Source organism: Erinaceus europaeus, chromosome 9 (genome assembly GCF_950295315.1).
Source record: "Erinaceus europaeus chromosome 9, mEriEur2.1, whole genome shotgun sequence".
Lineage (NCBI taxonomy): Eukaryota > Metazoa > Chordata > Mammalia > Eulipotyphla > Erinaceidae > Erinaceus > Erinaceus europaeus.
In genome coordinates this window covers 15,794,651-15,813,343 of record NC_080170.1, presented here as the reverse complement: position 1 = coordinate 15,813,343, position 18,693 = coordinate 15,794,651, and the positions used below count along the sequence as shown (strand labels likewise).

General features: G+C 50.8%; 2 protein-coding genes across 2 annotated transcripts in view; both read right to left on the bottom strand.

Annotated features, from left to right (window-relative positions):
* The window catches only part of WNT3A (Wnt family member 3A), a 41,993-nt gene extending 40,958 nt beyond the window's left edge, over positions 1 to 1,035 (bottom strand). Inside the window, exon 1 of the mRNA XM_007535071.2 lies at positions 397 to 1,035. Within this exon, the coding sequence (XP_007535133.1) occupies positions 397 to 467 (71 nt within the window). The 5' untranslated portion in view covers positions 468 to 1,035. The remainder of the gene's footprint in view (positions 1 to 396) is intronic.
* ARF1 (ADP ribosylation factor 1) overlaps positions 1 to 18,693 on the bottom strand; it is a 442,994-nt gene that overhangs the window by 76,978 nt on the left and 347,323 nt on the right. The gene's annotated exons all lie outside the window — the stretch shown is intronic.

Genomic DNA, 18,693 nt, shown 5'->3' with positions numbered 1-18,693 from the left:
GTCCTTAAGGAAAGCCTGCCAACCTCCCTCTCCCGCGCCCGCCGGCCGCTCCTGGCCCCGTATCCATGCGGTCTTGTGAATCCCCTTCCCGCCTCGCCAACCCCGCAGCTCGCCCCGACGTCGAGGCCCGTGGGGACGCTGCCCGCTGCTCCAGGCCCGGGGAAGCCGTGTCCCCGGAAGCTCCGCCACCCGCGTCCCAGCCCCGGCCCGGCCCGAACAGGTCGAAAGTGGCCGCCAAGGAAAACAAGGCGCCCGCAGCCCGCAGAGCAGGAAGGGCAGGGCGCGGGCTCCGGGCACCACGGGGCCCCGCCCGAGGGCACGGCAGCGGCTGCGGCTGCGGCTGCGGCTGCGGGCGGGCGCCTCGGGGCAGCTCGACCGCGAGGAGGGTTCACTCACCACCAGATCGGGTAGCTGCCCAACGCCTGCTTCAGGACGGAGAGGAACAAGAAGTATCGGAGCGGGGCCATCTCCAGCGGGAGTCCTCCCAGAGAGCGCGGACTGGGCGGGCCGGGCCCTGGTTGCTGCTCGGCGGCGGCGCTGGGCCCTCCTGCAGCCGCCGGGTGCGCGGGGTGCGCGGGGTGCGCCGGACGGTGTGCGCGGGTGCGCGGGCTCCGAGGGCGGCGCTGCGCCAGGTGGGCAGGCGGCCGGGCGGCGGGCCGGGGCCCGGGGCGGCGCGGGACGGCGGGGGCGGGGCAGCGCCGCGGGGGGCGCCCGCCGGGGCCGGGGCCGGGGCCGAGGACGGGCCGGGGCGGGGCGGGGCGGGGCGGGGCCCTGGGAGCTAGAGCCTCGGAGGCTCTGCCTCTCTCGTAGCCATGGGGTGCTCCGGGTGCACCGGGTGCGAAAGTGGTAAGGCCGCGCTGGCCCAGAAGGTGTGCAGGTCGCTCTCCCGCACGTAGTGGCAGCCAGGTCTCAGTCTGCTCTCAGGCCGCGCCCCCTCGAGACTCCAGTACTCGCCCGGGGTTCAGAAGCCTGTGCGCCCTGCGCTCGCCCTCTCGTTCAAGTTCCAGCGCACTGCGCGCCCTGCCCCAGGCTCTCGGGTTGACTGGGCTGTACCCCCGACTTGTCCACTCCTTGCCTGGGGGGCCGTGGGTCCGAGCCCAGCCCCCTGGAGCCTTGCTGTCACACGGAGCTGCCAGCGCAGGCTGGGGGCGACCTGCCTTGGACAGTGGCCGGGTGGGTGGGGGTTCACGGCGCAGCGGCGCGCCTGCGGGTGTGGTGTGAGGGCAGGAGGGCACTGTCTGGGCTCCAGGTGCTGAGGCTTCCACTTTCTCTCCACAGTCCACAAAGGGAGCCCCCAGAGGCCAGAAGAGTATAGCTCCGCACCCCTAGTACTGGGAACCCCTAACCCAGGGGTCTTCCCAGGGCTGTTTGCCTACTTAACCCGCAGGGATTTCTGACAGTAAAGTACACTGATGAGTTAGAGAAGGAGAGGGCAGACCAGAGAGAGAAGTCACCTATCCAAGGTCACAGGGTGGGGTGGGATTTCGTTGGAAGTCCACTTGAATATTCTGTAGGTGGGGGGTTGAAAGGAAGGAGGAAGGATGGGGAAGGGAAATTCTCTCACTTCCCTTGAGGTGGGGGGGGGGCACACAGTAAGGACCCGGGAGAGCTCCTGAGGTCACGTGGGTTCTCTGGTCAGCCACGGAATCAGGAATTCCCATGGTCCTTTGGAAACTGTGACTCCCAGCTCGGGGATCTCCCCAGAGTTGCCTCTTTTCCTATAGACTGAGGTCTTCAGCCCTCCGAGCTTGCTTTCACGTGGAGCATGCATAGTGTGGGGACAAGGAGAGGGACAGCCCGTGGCATGACACTCCACTCTGCTTTGTGAATGCCTCGGTCCCGCCGATGCTGGCCTTAGAAAGGGGCCGGGAGGGCGCTCCGTCCTCTTTCCTGGGAAGCCCCCTCGCCTCCCCTCAGCAGTTAGCATCTAGTGAGTCTACACATGCCCGCCCGCTCCCCTTTCTCTCATCACCGCGCCCCCCCCACCCCACAGAGAGGAGGGAGGAATTCTGGAATGAGGCGGGGGGGGGGGGGGCAGCGGCGCAGTTTGGGAGGGGGAGAGAGGGAGCTGGCTCGTCCTCTTCTGGACTTTCTCTCTCTCTCCGAAAATCCCACCCAATTATCGCATTACTGGGGAACCTGGGCTGTGGGATTGGGGTGGGGGCCAAGCCCAAGGCGGGTAGGCTCCTGCCCCCCCACATCCCCAGCTGTGGGGCCCAGGGATTAGAACCATTATGGAGTGTAACCCCCTCCCAAGGCTGCTGGCTCCATACACACAAAGGAGGGGGCTGTGCCCGCCAAAAGGACCAACTGTCCCCCTTTGGTGGACAATCCAGCCCCTTCCCTCCTGTCTGCCTGGCTGGCAGCCCCCCCCCCCAGCTTCCCCCTCTGCAGGGCCCTGCCCCTCCTTATCTGTGGTCCCTGGTGGGCAGGGGAGAGTGTGTCTTGATTGAACAGTCTCCCCAGGTGCAGGGAAGGGCAAGGAGAGCTGCAACCAGCCCTGCCATGGCTGCCAGGTGAGGGCTCCCTTTTCTGGAGAGTTCTTAAAAATGTGGGTCACAGTGGCGCCACAGCTAGGCTAGTGATGGGTTGGGGCTGCCAGAGCTGGCCCTGTCCACTCACTGATGCCACAGGCAGTGTGTGTGTGTGGGGGGGGTGGGGGCTCTTTCTTACCTCCCACCACTGCACAGGAGGTGCAGAGAGGAAGGGAGCAAGCACCCCAGATGGACAGCGGCAACCCCACCTGGAATGCAAGACTGGTGCTCAGAATTGCCACAAGTCCAAGCCCTCCCAGGACCTGTGAGGCTCACACAGGGGTTGTGAGGGAAACGGGGGTCCTGTCTCATTTTCTGGGCACCACTGGTACCCAGGATTCAGTTTCCTAATAGCCCAGAACATAGTGGGGTGGGGACAGGCCCTGGTAGGTGCTGAGAGGAGGCAGAGGCAGGAGAGGGAGCTTTCTCTCCGAGCCGGTAATTTTGCAGTTCGGCTTGGGAGTGAGTCCATCCCAGGCGGGCAAGTCTTTGCTGGCACCATGGCTCTCAGGAGCTTTTGGGCTCTTGCCTCCTGGCCTCCCTCCCACCTGGTTAGGCAGCGCCCTCTGCTGTCACACAGATGCATTGGCAGTGTCCCCAACTAGACCCAGGACAAGTGGAGACTAAGCTACAAGGCTAGCCCCAGGACAAGAGGTCTGAGGGTGGGGGGGAGGTGCATGGTGGTGAGTAGGGGATAGGGTACTGGGAGATGAGAGGGACTCAGCTCTGTGGTGGGGGCACTGATCTGGAAAGACTTTGGAGAGTGAAAACCCAAGAGGAGAGTGGAAGACCTTAAGGTTCAGCAAACTGATCTGGAAAGACTTTGGACAGTGAAGACCCAAGAGGACAGTGGAAGACCTTAAGGTTCAGCAGATCTGAAAGTGGGCATCTGACAGTCTAATTTGGGGTCGGGGGTGAGGTGGCTGGAGGGATCAGCCACAGTTCAGCTTGACCATCCAACATTGAACTACCTTTGGACTAAGATTTTTCTCTTTTCTTCTCTTTCCTCCTCCTCTTTTGACATGGCACATCTCATGGCATAACATCATTGGACAGCCTCCCTCAGCTTAACTGTCCACTATACTTCCCCCCCTTTTGTTGCCCTTGTTGTTTTATTGTTGTTGTATTTATTATTGTTGTTGTTGATGATGCTATCGTTGTTGGATAGGACAGAGAGAAATCAAGAGAGGAGGGGAAGACAGAGGGGGGAAAGAGAGACATCTGCAGACCTGCTCCACTGCCTGTGAAGCGACTACCCTGCAGGTGGGGAGCTGGGGACTTGAACTGGGATCCTTACACTGGTTCTTGCACTTTGTGCCACGCACATTTAACCCGCTGCACTACTGCCTTACCACCCCCACCACTATACTTTTTTTTTTTTAAGAGATAAAAAGTGACACAGAGAGAAGAGGCATCATAATACCATTTCACCATCCATGGTGCTCCCATGTGGAACCAGGGCTCAAACCCAGTGCCTCACACATAGTAAGACCTACTCTCTACAGGGTGCGTGGTTTCCTGGCCTGAAAAACTCCTCCTTCCCCCCCCCCATCACTGGGGACATGACTTGTGTAGGAGTGAGGCCAGAGGATGTGGGGTCCTTGAAGGAGGTTTGGTTTCTGAGGTAATAAGCCCCCACCACCCCAATCTGTAGCTGTGTTTGAAACCTTGGTTAGGAGGCATCGGTGCTGGCTCTTCCATGTTGGGGACAGGAGCCAGGCACTTAGACCCAACCACTGACCCATCACTTCTTTCCTGATAGAAAGATGAGGGAGGCATCAAAGGTTAGAGGCCAGGAGCATCCCCGCCACCCTTCCCCCATGGCCCCAGTGGGGCAGGATGAGGATCTGGGGTGAGAAAAGGAAGTGTTCTTCCTGACCCCTGAACTCTTTTGGTTTTAAGTTAATTCTAGAAGATTCCCTGATCTTCCGTGAGGGGGTAGCCTTTGCCAGGAGGCAAACAGCATTCAAATCATGCTCAACACTTGCTCACAAAGTCCCAAGCCAGGAGAAATACCCAACAATTCTGTTTAGAAAGTAACTAGGTTCAAATGACTTAATGATTGCTCTTGGAAGAAAAAAAAAACTCATGCTTCTTTAGTGGACAAATGTATTGTTTTATTTATTTGTTTTTACCACAGTGCCATTCAGCTCTGGCTTCTGGTGGGGATTGAACCTGGACTTCAAAACCTCAGAAATAAAAGTCTCTTGCATAACCACTATGTTGTCTCTCCTTCAGGCAGTTGAAGCTGTAGGGAGAAGAAGCATAAGTTTGTGTCCCAGAAGGTGTATAGCTCTCTCTTTCATCTGGCTGTGCCTTCCACAGCTCTCTCCAGCCCAGATCCTGGTCAAGTTCTCATTTCCCCCTGACTTTTTTTAAGTAGAGAGAGACGGGGTGCTGGGAGACAGCTCACTTGCTAGCATGTGCAAAAAACCCAGGCACCACATGAGGACACTATGAGAAGTATTGTGGGCGGGGGGGGGGGGGCACAGTGGCTTGGGGAAGTGGGGGGATCCACTGTTAACAGAGCACTGCTGCCATGTCACTCCCTCTCTATGTGCCTCCTCTCTCTCTCTCTTCTTTGCCTCCAGGGTTAATGCTGGGCCTCAGTGCCTGCACTATGAATTCACCACTCCTGGAAGCCATTTTTCCCACTTTGTTGCCCTTGTTGTTACCCTTGCTGTTGTGGTTATTGTTGTTGTTGTTGCTGGATTGGACAGAGAGAAATCAAGGGGAGGGAGATAAAGATATATACCTGCAGACCTGCTTCACTGACTGTGAAGTGACCCCCCTGCAGGTGGGGAACCAGGGGCTCAAACCAGGATCCTTATTCTGGTCCTTGCGCTTTGAGGCATTTGTATTTAACGTGCTATGCTACCACCCAGCCTCCCCTTGTCTCTCCTTCTAAAATAAAAATAAATTAAAAAATTGGTCCTGGGATCAGTGAAATTTTGTATGTGCAAGGTCCTGACATCACATTAAAAATGAGAGAGAGAGAAAGAGAGAGATTATGCAAAGCACTGCTCTACCACCTGTAGAGTTCTCGCTTTTTCTTTGTTGATATGCCATGTGGTGCTGGGATCAAACTTAGGGCCTCAGGTGTCCCAGGCATGCTCCTTACCATTGAGCCACTTCCCTGGGCCACTTCCCTTTCTCTTGGCTCTCCACGTGAAGGCAGGATGACAGACCTCAGTCTGCTCCCTGCACCTGCAATCCGGCAGTTGGTCTGCTGAGGGAGGTAAACAGCTATGTCCTCCTCTAGCATCCCGATGCGTGATAGCACTGCTCTGAATCTCTGTGGATTTCTGGAAGAACCAATGTCCCTGTGGCTCTGGAGCCCAGAACCCTGGTACCCTGGGGACTAGAGACTGTTCTCAATGGCTAAAGACCTTCACAATATCCTGGGACCCCTCCTGACCCCCCCAACACCAAATTAGGTCAGGCCCACCTGGACACTCAACTTTTTCAATACCTACCAAGCAGAACTGGCTGACCCTGTCACTCCCTGGTCACCTCCACCCATGGGGAGGGCACAGTAGATACAACTGTGGCGGGAGAACACTACCTTACAACCCCTCCGGCCACATAGGGTGACTTCAGATAGCAGAATCTGGGGGTTTGGGGAAGGTCTCTTCCAGCAGGATCCTGTGCTGAAAGGCATGTGGTGTCCCCCATCTCACAGGACAGGACCTCCTGTCACCTGCTCCTGGGAACACAGGCCTGAGCTGGCTACAGCGTGTAGACCTCATGGGTTGGTGTGGTGCTGGGTGGCTGCAGGGCCCTGCGGGCTGGCAGGCCTCTGCGGCTGCTGAACAACCTGTCGGCACTTGTTCTCTTGCAGGTGTCTCAGTTCTTGGAGTCCAGATTCCCTCTGGCTCACACACCAGTGTGGCAGGAATCTCCAAGCCCCCCTCCTGAATGCTGCCTCTGGCATCACCGCCCATCGTCTCACTCTGTTCTAACTTTGACCAACTCAACAGGTCATGCCTGCCATATGCTTGTCCCTGAGCCATCAGAGCTGAATAGATGACACCTTGGATTTGGAACTACCCAGGCTCCTCTCACCCTCTCACCGCATGCCCAGGGGGAGGTTTTTTTTTTTGTTTGTTTTCTTTTTTTCCAATTTTTAAACTTTACTTATTGGATAGAGACAGCCAGAAATCAAGAGAGAAGGGGAGATAGAGAGACACCTATAGCCCTGTTTCACCACTCACAAAGCTTTCCCCCTGCAGGTGGGGACTGGGGGCTTGAACCCAGGCCCTTGTGCACTGTAACATGTGAGCTTTACCAGATGCACCACCACCTCCCCCTTCCCCTCCATTTTTTCTTACTGCCACCAGGATTATTGCTGGGGCTTGGTACCTGCATGATGAATCCACTGCTCCCAGCAGCCACTTTTCCTTTCATTTTCTTTTATTTCCCCTTCTTTTTCTTTTCTTTTTTATTTGTTAGGATATAGAGAAATTGAGAGGGAAAGAAGTGATAAGGAGGGAAAGAGGAGATAAGCAGGGAGAGAGAGAGAGACTTACAGCACTGCTTCACTGCCTGTGAAGCTTCTCCTGGCCCTTTCAGGTGGAGGCTGGGGACTTGAACGTGGGTCTTTATGCATAATAATCTGTGCACTCAACTGAGTGCAACACTGCCTATCCTCTCAGGAGGAGCTTTTAAGGGGACTTCTTGGTTGTCCCTCTAGATGCGGTCTGAGCTTTTCTGCCACCCTTGACTTCTGGCCCAAGTATCTGCTTGTGTCACCTGACTCCTACTTGTCCTCAAGTGCACAGCTGGAGTGGCCACCCTCGACTTACGCAGGCCCCTGTGGCCTCCAGAAAACTGGGCACTTGGCTTGCCTTGCGTAGACCGGAAAACCACAGCCTGGGCTTAGCCTTCCTTGTGAGCCTCGCCTTGGCCAGTTGAGGAGGACTATTCCATTTAGCAAAGATACCCCTAATTGCAGAGGGACAAATGCTTACTGGACTCTGGACTCAGAAAGCAGCATTTTCACCCACCCTCTGGGCAATGGCATTGGGATGTGAATGCCAATTCACATCTCCTGCCTCTGGGCCTTCCTTTCAGGCAGTGTCACAGACCATAGGTCAGCTCAGAGCAGGCCTGTGGCCCCTGAACATGGGCATGCAGACCTGGGCAGCCCACAGGGACACCTAGCACAAGGTCTGGACTGGGCCTGCCTACCTCTCCCACCCTGCCTCATGTCCATCCGCCTCCCCACTTTACTAAGGGTCCCCATGGCCTCATGGCTCCTAGCCTTGTTCTCTGACTCAGAGTAGAGAGTAGACACATTATAAGTTTTATTTTTTACTGTAGCACCAGTCTCTCACATATGATGCCAGGTGTTGCACTTGAGACCCCATGGCAGTGAAAAAAAATGTTATTCAAGATCCTGGTGGTAATGCACCCAGTTGAGCACACACATTACCATGCACAAGGGCCTGGTTCAAGTCTCTAGTCCCCACCTGCAGTGGGGAAGCTTCATAAGTGGTGAAGCAATGCTGCAGGTGTCTCACTTTTCCCCTCTCTACCTTTCCTTCTGATCTCAATTTCTCTCCGTCCTTTACAATAAACAAACAAACAAGAGTACTGCTCAACTCTGGCTTATGGTGGTGCAGATTGAACCTGGGATGTTAGGTGTGCCAGGAATGAGAGTTTTTCATAACTATTATTCTAGCTCCCTGGTCCCAGACTTTGTGCTTTTAAGCCACTGTGCCACCTCCCAGGCTGAAAATTTAAATTATTTTATTATTATTATTTTTAATATATTTATTTACTATTGGATAGAGACAGATAAATTGAGAGGGGAGGGGAGATAGAGTGTAAGAGAGACAAAGAGACTCCTGCAGCACTACTTCACCACTTGTGAAGCTCTTCCCCTCTGCAGGTGGGGACCAGGGGCTTAACCAGTGCACTTAACCTGGTGCATTACCACCTGGGCCCCAGTTTTTTTTAGTTGCATTATATTTATTTCATGAGTTAGAGGGAAGACTAGGGAATCACTCTGGTACTTACCATCCTAGGGATCATGCTTGGGACAGCACACTTCAAAGTCCTGGGATCATCTATTGTGTCAACCTCTTTGGCTGCACCCCATACTTGGGAGTGTGCTATTAAAGGTTAAAAAATTGTCAGTACTTTAAGTCAATGCATAGTCATCACATTAAATAATATGGGATGACTGAAGGAGGTGCTGGCCCATTGTACCCACAAGGCTGGAGACCTATTTTTTTTCCTCTTTCTTTCCTCTTTCTTTCTTTCTTTCTTTCTTTCTTTCTTTCTTTCTTTCTTCCTTTTTCTTTCTTTCTTTCTTTATTTCTTTTTTCCTTTATCAGAGTACTGCTCAGCTCTGGCTTACCGTGTTGCTGGGGACTGAACCCGGGACCCTTGATTTCTCATAACTTCAAGTCTTTTATTTTTATTATTTATTATTATTTTTATTTATTGGATAGAGACAGCCAGAAATCGAGAAGGAAGGGAGTGACAGAAAGGGAGAGAGACAGAGAGACACCTGCAACACTGCTTCACCACTCATGAAGTTTTCCCCCTGCAGGTGGGGACTGGGGGCTCAAACCTGGGTACTTGACCATTGTAACAAGTGTGCTCAATCAGGTGCGCCACCATCACCAGGGTTAAACCGGGAACGGCTGCTGGCTATGATAACATCACCCCAGAACTCATTCTTAACTTGGGCCCCGCGGCAAAGAAGTGGCTCACTACATTCCTGTCCCACATCTTGGAATCCAAATCTATGCCCAAAATTTGGCGTCGTGCGAAGATAATAGCAGTTTTGAAACCAAAGAAAGACCCAACACTGGCCACCAGCTATAGACCAATTTCTCTCCTCTCCGTGTGTTACAAACTCCTTGAGAGGCTGCTTCTGTCACGTATTTCTCCTCTTACAGAGAAATTCCTATCACCCGCCCAAGCTGGTTTCAGCCCAGGAAGATCTACCTGCGAACAAGCCCTGGCCCTCTCAACTTACATTGAAAATGGATTCCAGAAGAATTTAAAGATGGGTGCTGTCTTTGTTGATCTCACAGCAGCCTATGACACGGTCTGGCACCGTGGTCTCCTAGTCAAGATCTCAAGATGCCTGCCTCCATGGGTGGCCAACACTATATCGTTTCTTCTCCAAAACAGAAGATTCCAGGTGCATCTGGGTGACAAGTCTAGCAGATGGAGACTTGTCTCAAGTGGCCTCCCCCAGGGCTCTGTTCTGGCTCCTACGCTATTTAATATTTACATCAATGACCTCCCAGAAACTTCTTCAAGGAAGTTCATCTACGCCGATGACATCTGCTGTGCAACTCAGGCATCCAAGTTCGACATCCTCGAGGAAACACTCACGAAAGACATGCCTCTGATATCTGATTACTGTAAAAGATGGCGACTAATCCCTAGCACTGCAAAAACAGTATCATCTGTTTTCCATCTACACCATGCCTCGGCCTCGCGTGAGCTTAATGTGCAGCTTGGTGATACGAGAATCCGGCATGAAGCCCAGCCAGTCTATCTTGGCGTTACTCTCGATCGCACTCTGTCATTTCACGAACATCTCATAAAAACTGCAGCAAAGGTGGGCGCGAGGAATAACATCATTGCAAGACTGGCCAGCTCCTCATGGGGCGCGAGCGCTTCCACACTACGATCATCCTCTCTGGCATTATGCTATTCCACTGCAGAATACTGTGCCCCAGTATGGTTCCGTAGCCCCCATGTCCACTTGGTCGATTCCAAATTATATTTCTCCATGAGGATAATTTCTGGAACCATCCGTTCCACCCCAGTTCCATGGCTGCCAGTTCTTAGCAACATCGCCCCGCCAGATATTCATCGGGATGCGGCATCATCTAAGTTCATTTCCCATGTCTACGCTCGATCGGACCTGCCAATATACGCGGATATCTTCGCCCACCCTGTCCAACGCTTGACGTCTCGTCATCCAATCTGGTTCCCTACGCCTACACTGAACTTCTCTGTTCCAGACTCTTGGAAACAGAGTTGGCAGTCAGCTGAGGTAAAGAACAAACACCTCATCACAGACCCCTGCAAGCGTCAACCCGGCTTTGACCTAGCACGTTATGATTGGGCCCTCCTCAATCGCTATCGAACAGGCCATGGCCGGTGTGCCGCTATGTTCCATTGCTGGGGAGCCAGAGACGACCCGAACTGTCCCTGCGGCTACAGACAGACTATGACCCACATAGTCAACGACTGCCACCTCTCCAGATTCAAAGGAGGTCTCGAAACTTTACATCAGGCTCAACCTGACGCTGTTGACTGGCTACGGAAGAAGGGCAAACGCCAGAAGAAGAACCAGGCCCCAGAAATGAAGGTCTTTTTAACCTCCAGTTTACCATGATGCTGGGGATTGAATTTAGGAACTTTGGTGCCTCAGGCATGAAAGTGTTTTTGAATAACCACTATGCTATCTTCCCAGCCCTGGCTCCAAGTCTTTGGGTAAAGACAGAGAAAGGAATCACCATGTATACATCTCTCATCTGTCAGAGAACACTTAACAAGAGAAGTATGACTTCCTAGCAGGCCACAGTGATAGTACAGGGGGAAAGCTTTGGGTTGGCAAACCTGAACCCCAAGATAGAATCCTGCCTCTTCTGTTTTTTGTTTGACCGTGAGTAAGCTCTTCTCGTGGTAGTTTGATTTATGTACACTGTGATGTTTATTTGGGTAGAGATGACTTTGCCTCCCAGCTGTTTTCCTGCTAGTTTTACCTTATTATTTATTTACTTATTTATTTAAAAAAGGAAACATTAACAAAACCATAGGATAGGAGGGGTACAACTCCACACAATTCCCACCACCAGATCTCTATATCCCATCCTCTCCTTTGATAGCTTTCCCATTCTCTATCCCTCTCGGAGTATGGACCCAAAGTCATTGTGGGTTGCAGAAGGTGGAAGGTCTGGCTTCTGTAATTGCTTCCCCTAGTTTTACCTTATTATATAGATTAGCCAAAGTGATCTGTGATGAGGAATACAATATGAGCAGCATGACAAATAATGCACATGAATATGGTACTTACAGCTAGGGTTTTCATAGTCTCCTGCTTCATTCCAGCAGTTTCCAAGTCTTAGTATCTACCACAGGTGGTATTTGCATGTTAGTCCGAATCTACAGGTTCACCTCGGACTTGACACAGTTCATGACATGCTGCCTTCAGTTATATCCAGTGACAGAAAGAACAAAGTCCAAGAGACGGTTTGATCACTATTGCTTTTGCAAGAAACTCTCCAGTGTGGTGAGGGTTGGGTTTGAACATGTGTTGTGTGCATGGCAAAGCAGGTGCACTATCTGGGTGAACTTTTTTTCTGCTCCCTGGCTAAAGCTTTAAGAAAACACTGATAGCATCAAATGAGGGTAAGGAGGCAGAGAATATTGATCTCCTGTGGGGAGCTAACTGGAAAGCCGACTGGTCCAGTCACTTGGAAACTGGTCTTCAGTTTCTTCTAAAAATCAACATGTAACTGCAGCATGACTGTTTTCTTAGGCCCTGACCCCCCTACCAAAAAATCAAATTTATGTATAGCAAAATGTATGTTCACATAAAGAATATTTACAGTTTTTAAAAAATTATATTTCTTTTATTTTTTTATTGATTTAATAATGATCAACAAGACTGTAGGATAAGAAGGGTACAATTCCACACAATTTCTACCACCAGAGTTCCATATCCCATCCCCTCCATTGGAAGCTTTCCTATTCTTTTTCCCGGGACCAGGTGCTGGCAGGTCCTATTCTTTTTTTTTTTTTTTTAATAATTTATTTCTTTACTGGGGAATTAATGATTTACATTCAACAGTAAATACAATAGTTTGAACATGCATAACATTCCCCAGATTCCCATTTAACAATACAACCCCCACTATTTCATTCATCATTTTTCATGGACCTGTATTCTCCCCACACACCCACCCACCCCAGAGTCTTTTACTTTGGTGTAATACTCCAATTTCAGGTCCTATTCTTTTTCCCTCTGGGAGCATGGACTCAGGGTCATTATGGGGTGCAGAGGTGGAAGTCTGGCTTCTGTAATTGCTTCCCTGCTGGATATGGGCATTGACAGTTCAATCTATACTCCCAGCCTGTTTCTTTTTTTTTTATAAAATTTTTTTTATTATCTTAATTTATATATTGGATAGAGACATCCAGAAATTGAGAGGGAAGGAGGTGGACAGGGAGAGACACAGAGAGATACCTACAGCCCCGCTTCACCATTCATGAAGCTTTCCGAACCCTGCAGGTGGGGACCAGGGGCTTGAAGCTGGGTGCTTGTGCACTGTAACATGTGCGCTCAACTAGGTGCGCCACCACCCGGCCCCCTCCGAGCCTGTTTCTATCTTTCCCTAGTTGGGCAGGGCTCTGGAGAGGTGTGTCAGCCCAGATATCCTTTACTGGGTGCAGCCACACAGGGGATCCTACCTGACAATGCAAAAGGAGGGGCTTGGTTACTCACAGCCTGGAGAGCTCCAGGGAGAATGTCCAAATCTCTCTCTCTTTAAATTTTATTAGTGATTTAATATTGATTTACAAAACTGTAAGATAACAGGAGTGTAATTCCGTACCATTCCCACCACCAGGATTCTGGGTCTCCTTTCCCTCCACTGGAAGCTACAGCAGTTCTCCCAAGGTTGCAGATGTGGATTAACCATTATTTGTACAACTATCTGTCTATATTTGTATATATTTGCCCATTTTTTCCCATGTTTCTGTTTTCTTTTCCTTTCAGAGTCATATCTATACCTATTACTACTTCTGAATGTCCCTCCTTTTTTTTACTCCTCAGGTCCTGTTGGAGTTGGAGTTCAGAGCCCTCTGGTCATTTCCCCCTAACATTCTCCCCCCATTTTAATTTAGTGGCTTAATCTTGATTTGCAAAATTACAAGATAACAGAGGCATAACACCACACAGTTCCCACTACTAGAGTTCTGGATCCCCAATCCCTCCACTGTGAGCTACAGCAATTCTCTCAAAGTTGAAAATAATTATTTCTACAGCCCTCTGTCTATATTTGTATATATTTGTCCTTTTTTTGGGGGGGGTGCGATCTTCTCTTCCTTTCCAAGTCACTCATACACCTATTATTACATCCAAATGCCTCCCTCCCCCCCTCTTTTTTTTCTCCTCTCTCTCAGGTTCCTGATGAAGTTGGAGTTCAGAGCCCTCTGGTAACTTTCCCATTACCATTTCTCTCCCACTGGGAGTATGGATCAAAATTGTTTTGGGGGGTGCAGGAGGTAGGAATTCTGGCTTTTGTAATTGCTTCTCTGCTGGACATGGGCATTGGCAGGTTTATCCATACTCCCAGTCTGTTTTTGTCTTTCCCTAGTGGGGCTGGGCTCTGAAGTGATGATGTTCCAAGACACATTGGTGAAGATGCCTTCCCAGCAAAGTCAGGATGGTATTGTGATAGTGTCTGCAACTAGGTGGCTGAAGAGTGGCAATCTACAAAGCAGGACAAAATGATTAATGAACAGGAAAAAGTAGAAGTAGAGCAGATGAGAATAGGGATCTTAGTGTAGAAAGAATATAGAAAGTCCATTCTAAGCTTTTTTTTTTTTTTTTTTTTTTGCCTCCAGGGTTATTGATGGGGCTCTGTAACTGCACCACAAATTCACTGCTCCTGGAGTCTATTTTGTTTCCTTTTGTTGCCCTAGTTGTTTTATCATTGTTGTGGTTATTATTATTGCTATTGATGTCATTGTTGTTGAATAGGACAGAGAGAAATGGAGAGAGGAGGGGAAGATAGATACCTGCAAACTTGCTTCACCGCCTGTGAAGCAACCCCCCTGCAGGTGGGGAGCCAGGGGCTTGAACCAGGATCCTTACGCCAGTCTTTGTGCTTTGCGCCACGTGTGCTTAACCCATTGCGCTACCGCCCGACCCCCCTAGGTATGTTCTTAGGGGACCATGATGATGGTAGTTTTTTGCTTGAGTGTGATAGCTAACCTGGAGTTGGTCAAAAATATTGTCTGAGAAAATGGCGTCAGAGTAGAGAAAAAGGGCTAGAAAGTTGGATTAGGGCAGAGAGGAGCTCCTATTCTTGAAAAAAAAAATCAGGCAGAGGAGGACCTAATGGGGGTTGAATTGTTATGTGGAAAACTGGGAAATGTTACAAACCATTACTCCCCCAATAAAGAAATTAAAAGAAAAATCTATGAATAAAATTAACTGTTTACCTCATCCACTGATCCAGGGTATGTGTGTGTATGTGTGTGTATTTAGCACAAGAGCCTATGTAATTTCAAAGTCTCTGTTGGTCTGAGCTCACAGTTCACAGCCACAGCTGAGAACATTGCAGACTGCACTCCTTTCAGGACCAGTCTTCCTCAAGTGGCAGGACAGGATGACCCAGCCTCCCTATTGGAGACTGACTCAGTCCTCGCCATTACTGCTTTATGTTAAGGGCAAGGTCCTGGGAAGACCCAAAAGAGGGGTTATGATGATGTTCCCAATGGAAGTGAACTATTGGTGGTGGAGAGAGGGATCCATTAGAGGTCTGGGGCCCATCATATTTGTGTAGGAATCCAAAGATTCCCTGACTAGGGACCCAGATGATGAGGTGGTGTGATATTGACCAAAAAGGCCATTATTAAGTGAGGCAGTCTCTTGTCCTTATCCAACTTTTGTAGTACTCTCTTTATCTGATGACCTTAGACTTTCTCCCAGTTGTTTAAGTGTTTAGTGTCATTTGTTGTTCCCAACCAAAATTAGGTTTTAGGGATCTGTCTTACATTTCTCCCTCTCTCTGAGAACATGGGCAAAAATTCTTTTTGGGGTGCAGAAAGTGGGAATTCTGGCTTCTGTAATTGCTTATGTAATTGTAATTATGTAATTGACAGATCAACCCATACCTGCAACCTGTTTCTATCTTTCTCTAGTGGGGTAGGGCTCTCAAAAGGTGAGGTTCTGGCATACACTGGCATGGTTATCTGCCCAAGGAAGTTAGGATGGAATCATGATAGCACCTGCAACTTGGTGGCTGAGAGGTGGTAAGATATAAAGCAGGACAAAATGATTAATGAGCAGGAAACAAAAAGTAGGAATAGAGCAGATGAGAATAGGGATCTTAGGGCGTAAAGAAGCTAGGAAATCTATTTTAGGTATGTTCCTAGGGGCCTATGACTATCACAGGTTTTGCTTGAGTTGGATAGTTACCATGGAGGTGGACAAAAATACTGTCTGAGAAGATGGGTGTCAGAATTGAGAACAGGACTATAAAGTTAGATTAGGGCAGAGTAGCTTCCAATCTTGAAGAAAATCTATGAGTGAAATTAACTGTTTACTTCATCCACCTAATCCAGGACCCATATATATTTATATTTAGCATGGGAGCCTATGTAACCTCGGAGTCACTGTTGGTCTGAGTCTGCAATTCATGGTTTGCAATTCATGAGTTTGCAATTCATGGAACATTCTAGGCTGCACTCATTTCAGGACCAGTTGTCCTCCAGTGGAAGAACTGTCCAATCTCCAAAGGTTACAGCCTAGATAATTTACAGATGAAGGGGTGGTGAGGAGACAGAACACAACCGTGTTGGCCAGAGAGTATGTGTCAGGGGGTGTAGACATGAAGTGGCTACTCAAGGGCCCCTGCTGTGACAGAGATATCCAAAATCTGATGCTCTGGTGGCCACCGGGACCTCAACGTGCGATGAGTTATGTAGAATTAACATACACGTGCATTCAAAAGGGGTTGTAACAGATCCTGGAACAGTTTGCATGGTAATTTTCCCTTCATCCTGATGTCCTAAAGTTTTTGCAAGATACTACCACTGGGGGGCGCCAAGGAGGCAGGGCACCGTGATCTCTTGACTGCTTGCAAATGTGGGCGGGTCTACTATTCTCTCACAAGCCCGAGATTCTGGAATCATGTTCAAAGCGCCTGTGGTGCTTTCAAGATCCCAGCACGTTTTAACAGAGGAGGTGGTGTGAATAGAGAAGAAGGAGGGGGCACCAGGAAGAAAACTCTCTATTTATCTCAGGATAGGGGGTCCTGTACTAGAAAGAGAGGGAGAGAGAGAGAGAGAGAGAGAGAGAGAGATTGGGCATTGAAGTGGAGGCTGAATTGGATACAGCGAGGTAGCGGGCTGAGGAAGCTGACTAGGAGCCTGGCTGGGACATGGGTCCCTTCCCTCGATGACGTGGAGGGGGCAATCTGGCCACACAGGCACCGGGTTGTGGTGGAGGTTCTGCTGGACTGAACTCCCCAGTCCCAGTGTTCACACCAGTGTTCTCTTCTTTCCTCTCCATCTCTTCTGCACACACACACACACACACACACACACACACACACACACACACACACACACACACACACTTGCATCTCACAGTCCATGAGCTCATTCTACCCACGGCTGGCAGGCTGGGCGGGATGGTTGCTCCTTGTGTTCTTTGTCTGGCTCAGTTTCAAATGACTCATGAGTGGCTTTCCCCTTCTCCCCCAGGGGGACCCCCTGCCTGGCTCCATAAACCTTCCCAATTAGGCAATGCTTCCTGATAAGCAGACGCATCCACTCACCCAGACCACCCGAGAATCCACTCCTAAGACCAGCAGAAGGGTTCCATACCCCTCCTTTTCCAGCCCAGTGTGCATGTGTATGTGTGTGTGTGTGTGTGTGTGTGTGTCTTTGGGTCTCCTGACACCCCACTCTCATAATGCTGTTGCCTGGAAAGCTCAGGCCCAAAGACTAGGTGAGGAATGGGTAGGTGTCAGCAGAGAAGGCAGACCTTCCCCTGCCTTGTCTGTCTGTTTTCTACCTTTGCCTCTCTTTGTCTCTGATTCCCTGTCTCTGTGTCTCTCTGACCCTGAGCCCAGGGAGGAGGGGGGTCACTGGAGAGACCCCTGAGGCCTCTGCCGCTGCCTCCAGGCTGGATCTCAAGATGTCTGGTGGAGTTATTCCCAGGGCCAGGGGTCACATTTCTTCCCTTTGCAGAAGTTTGAGAAAACCAGTGCTTCCTGAGGCCTGTGTGCCCCCCTCTGCAGGTTAGAGTCCCCTTCTCTGTGTGCCACTCTCTCCCCTTGGGTTGATCGGAGTTTTGTGGCTCACAGGGTCAGTGGGGCTTGGGATGGGTGGTTGAGGTGGCTCAAGTCACTGGACATTTGCAAAACCACTGCCCAGAAACTCCATCTCTCCTCTCCTGCTGTGGAGTGGGCTTCATGTTGGGGTACACCCTCCATTGGAGTCTGTGCAACCCTTTTGAAGAACACCCCCCCCCCCCATCTCAGGCCTGGTCGGGAAGGAGCCTGAGGCCGTATGGAGTGTTTCTGACAATCTGGTCCCACAGGCTTTGGTTCCCACTTCCCAGACCTCAGGAGTCTCTTGGATCTCCTAACAATGTCTGGGGTAGTTTAACTGGGATGCACATGGAGGGCATGCTGCTCAGGGCTGGCCTGCCCACCCCCTCCATGCAACTATGAGCCAATACCCTTGGGAAAGCAGAACCCCAAGCCCACAGATGGCACTAATACTTTCCAGCCTCCCCTTCCCCCACCTCTCCAGCCAACTTTGGCCCCATGAGTCCTAGACTGGGACCTCTGCCTGCCACCTCCTTCCTGAACTCACTGGGCGGCCCGGTGGCCCGCACTTCCCTGGAAGGGAGCTTTGTGTAGCGGCAGCGCCTTCCAGAAACACATTTACAATCTCACACTTCATTTTTCTTGGATGCAATCGCTGTGCTTTTAAACATGTCATCACTCTGAGTCCCCTGTCCCCCCACGCCCTGCACTTCCCGGGTGTGGGAGCCAGGCCTTCAGGTGGTAACCCCCCTGGCTCCCACAGTCTGGGTGGGCTGGGGCTGCTGTCAGTCTGTGAGGTGATCTGACTGATGGGTGTGAGTAGAAGAAGTGGAGGGAGGGGAGGAGCCCCTGCACAGAAGGGGCTCTGAGGAGAGAATGACAAGAAACCACTTGCACCCACAGAGAGGCAGACTATGAGGGGGCGTCTAATAGGGGGCTTCCACGTGTGATGCCACAATTTAGAAAAAGTCACAGCTCACTGCAGTCAAATGGGTCTCAGATGGTGAAACTGAGGGCAACAGAAAGATTTTGCCAGGCTCCTTCTCCCTACTTGACTCTAAACTAGCCAAGCACACAACGGGGGAATCCCAGCCAAGACCTTATGCAGCTAG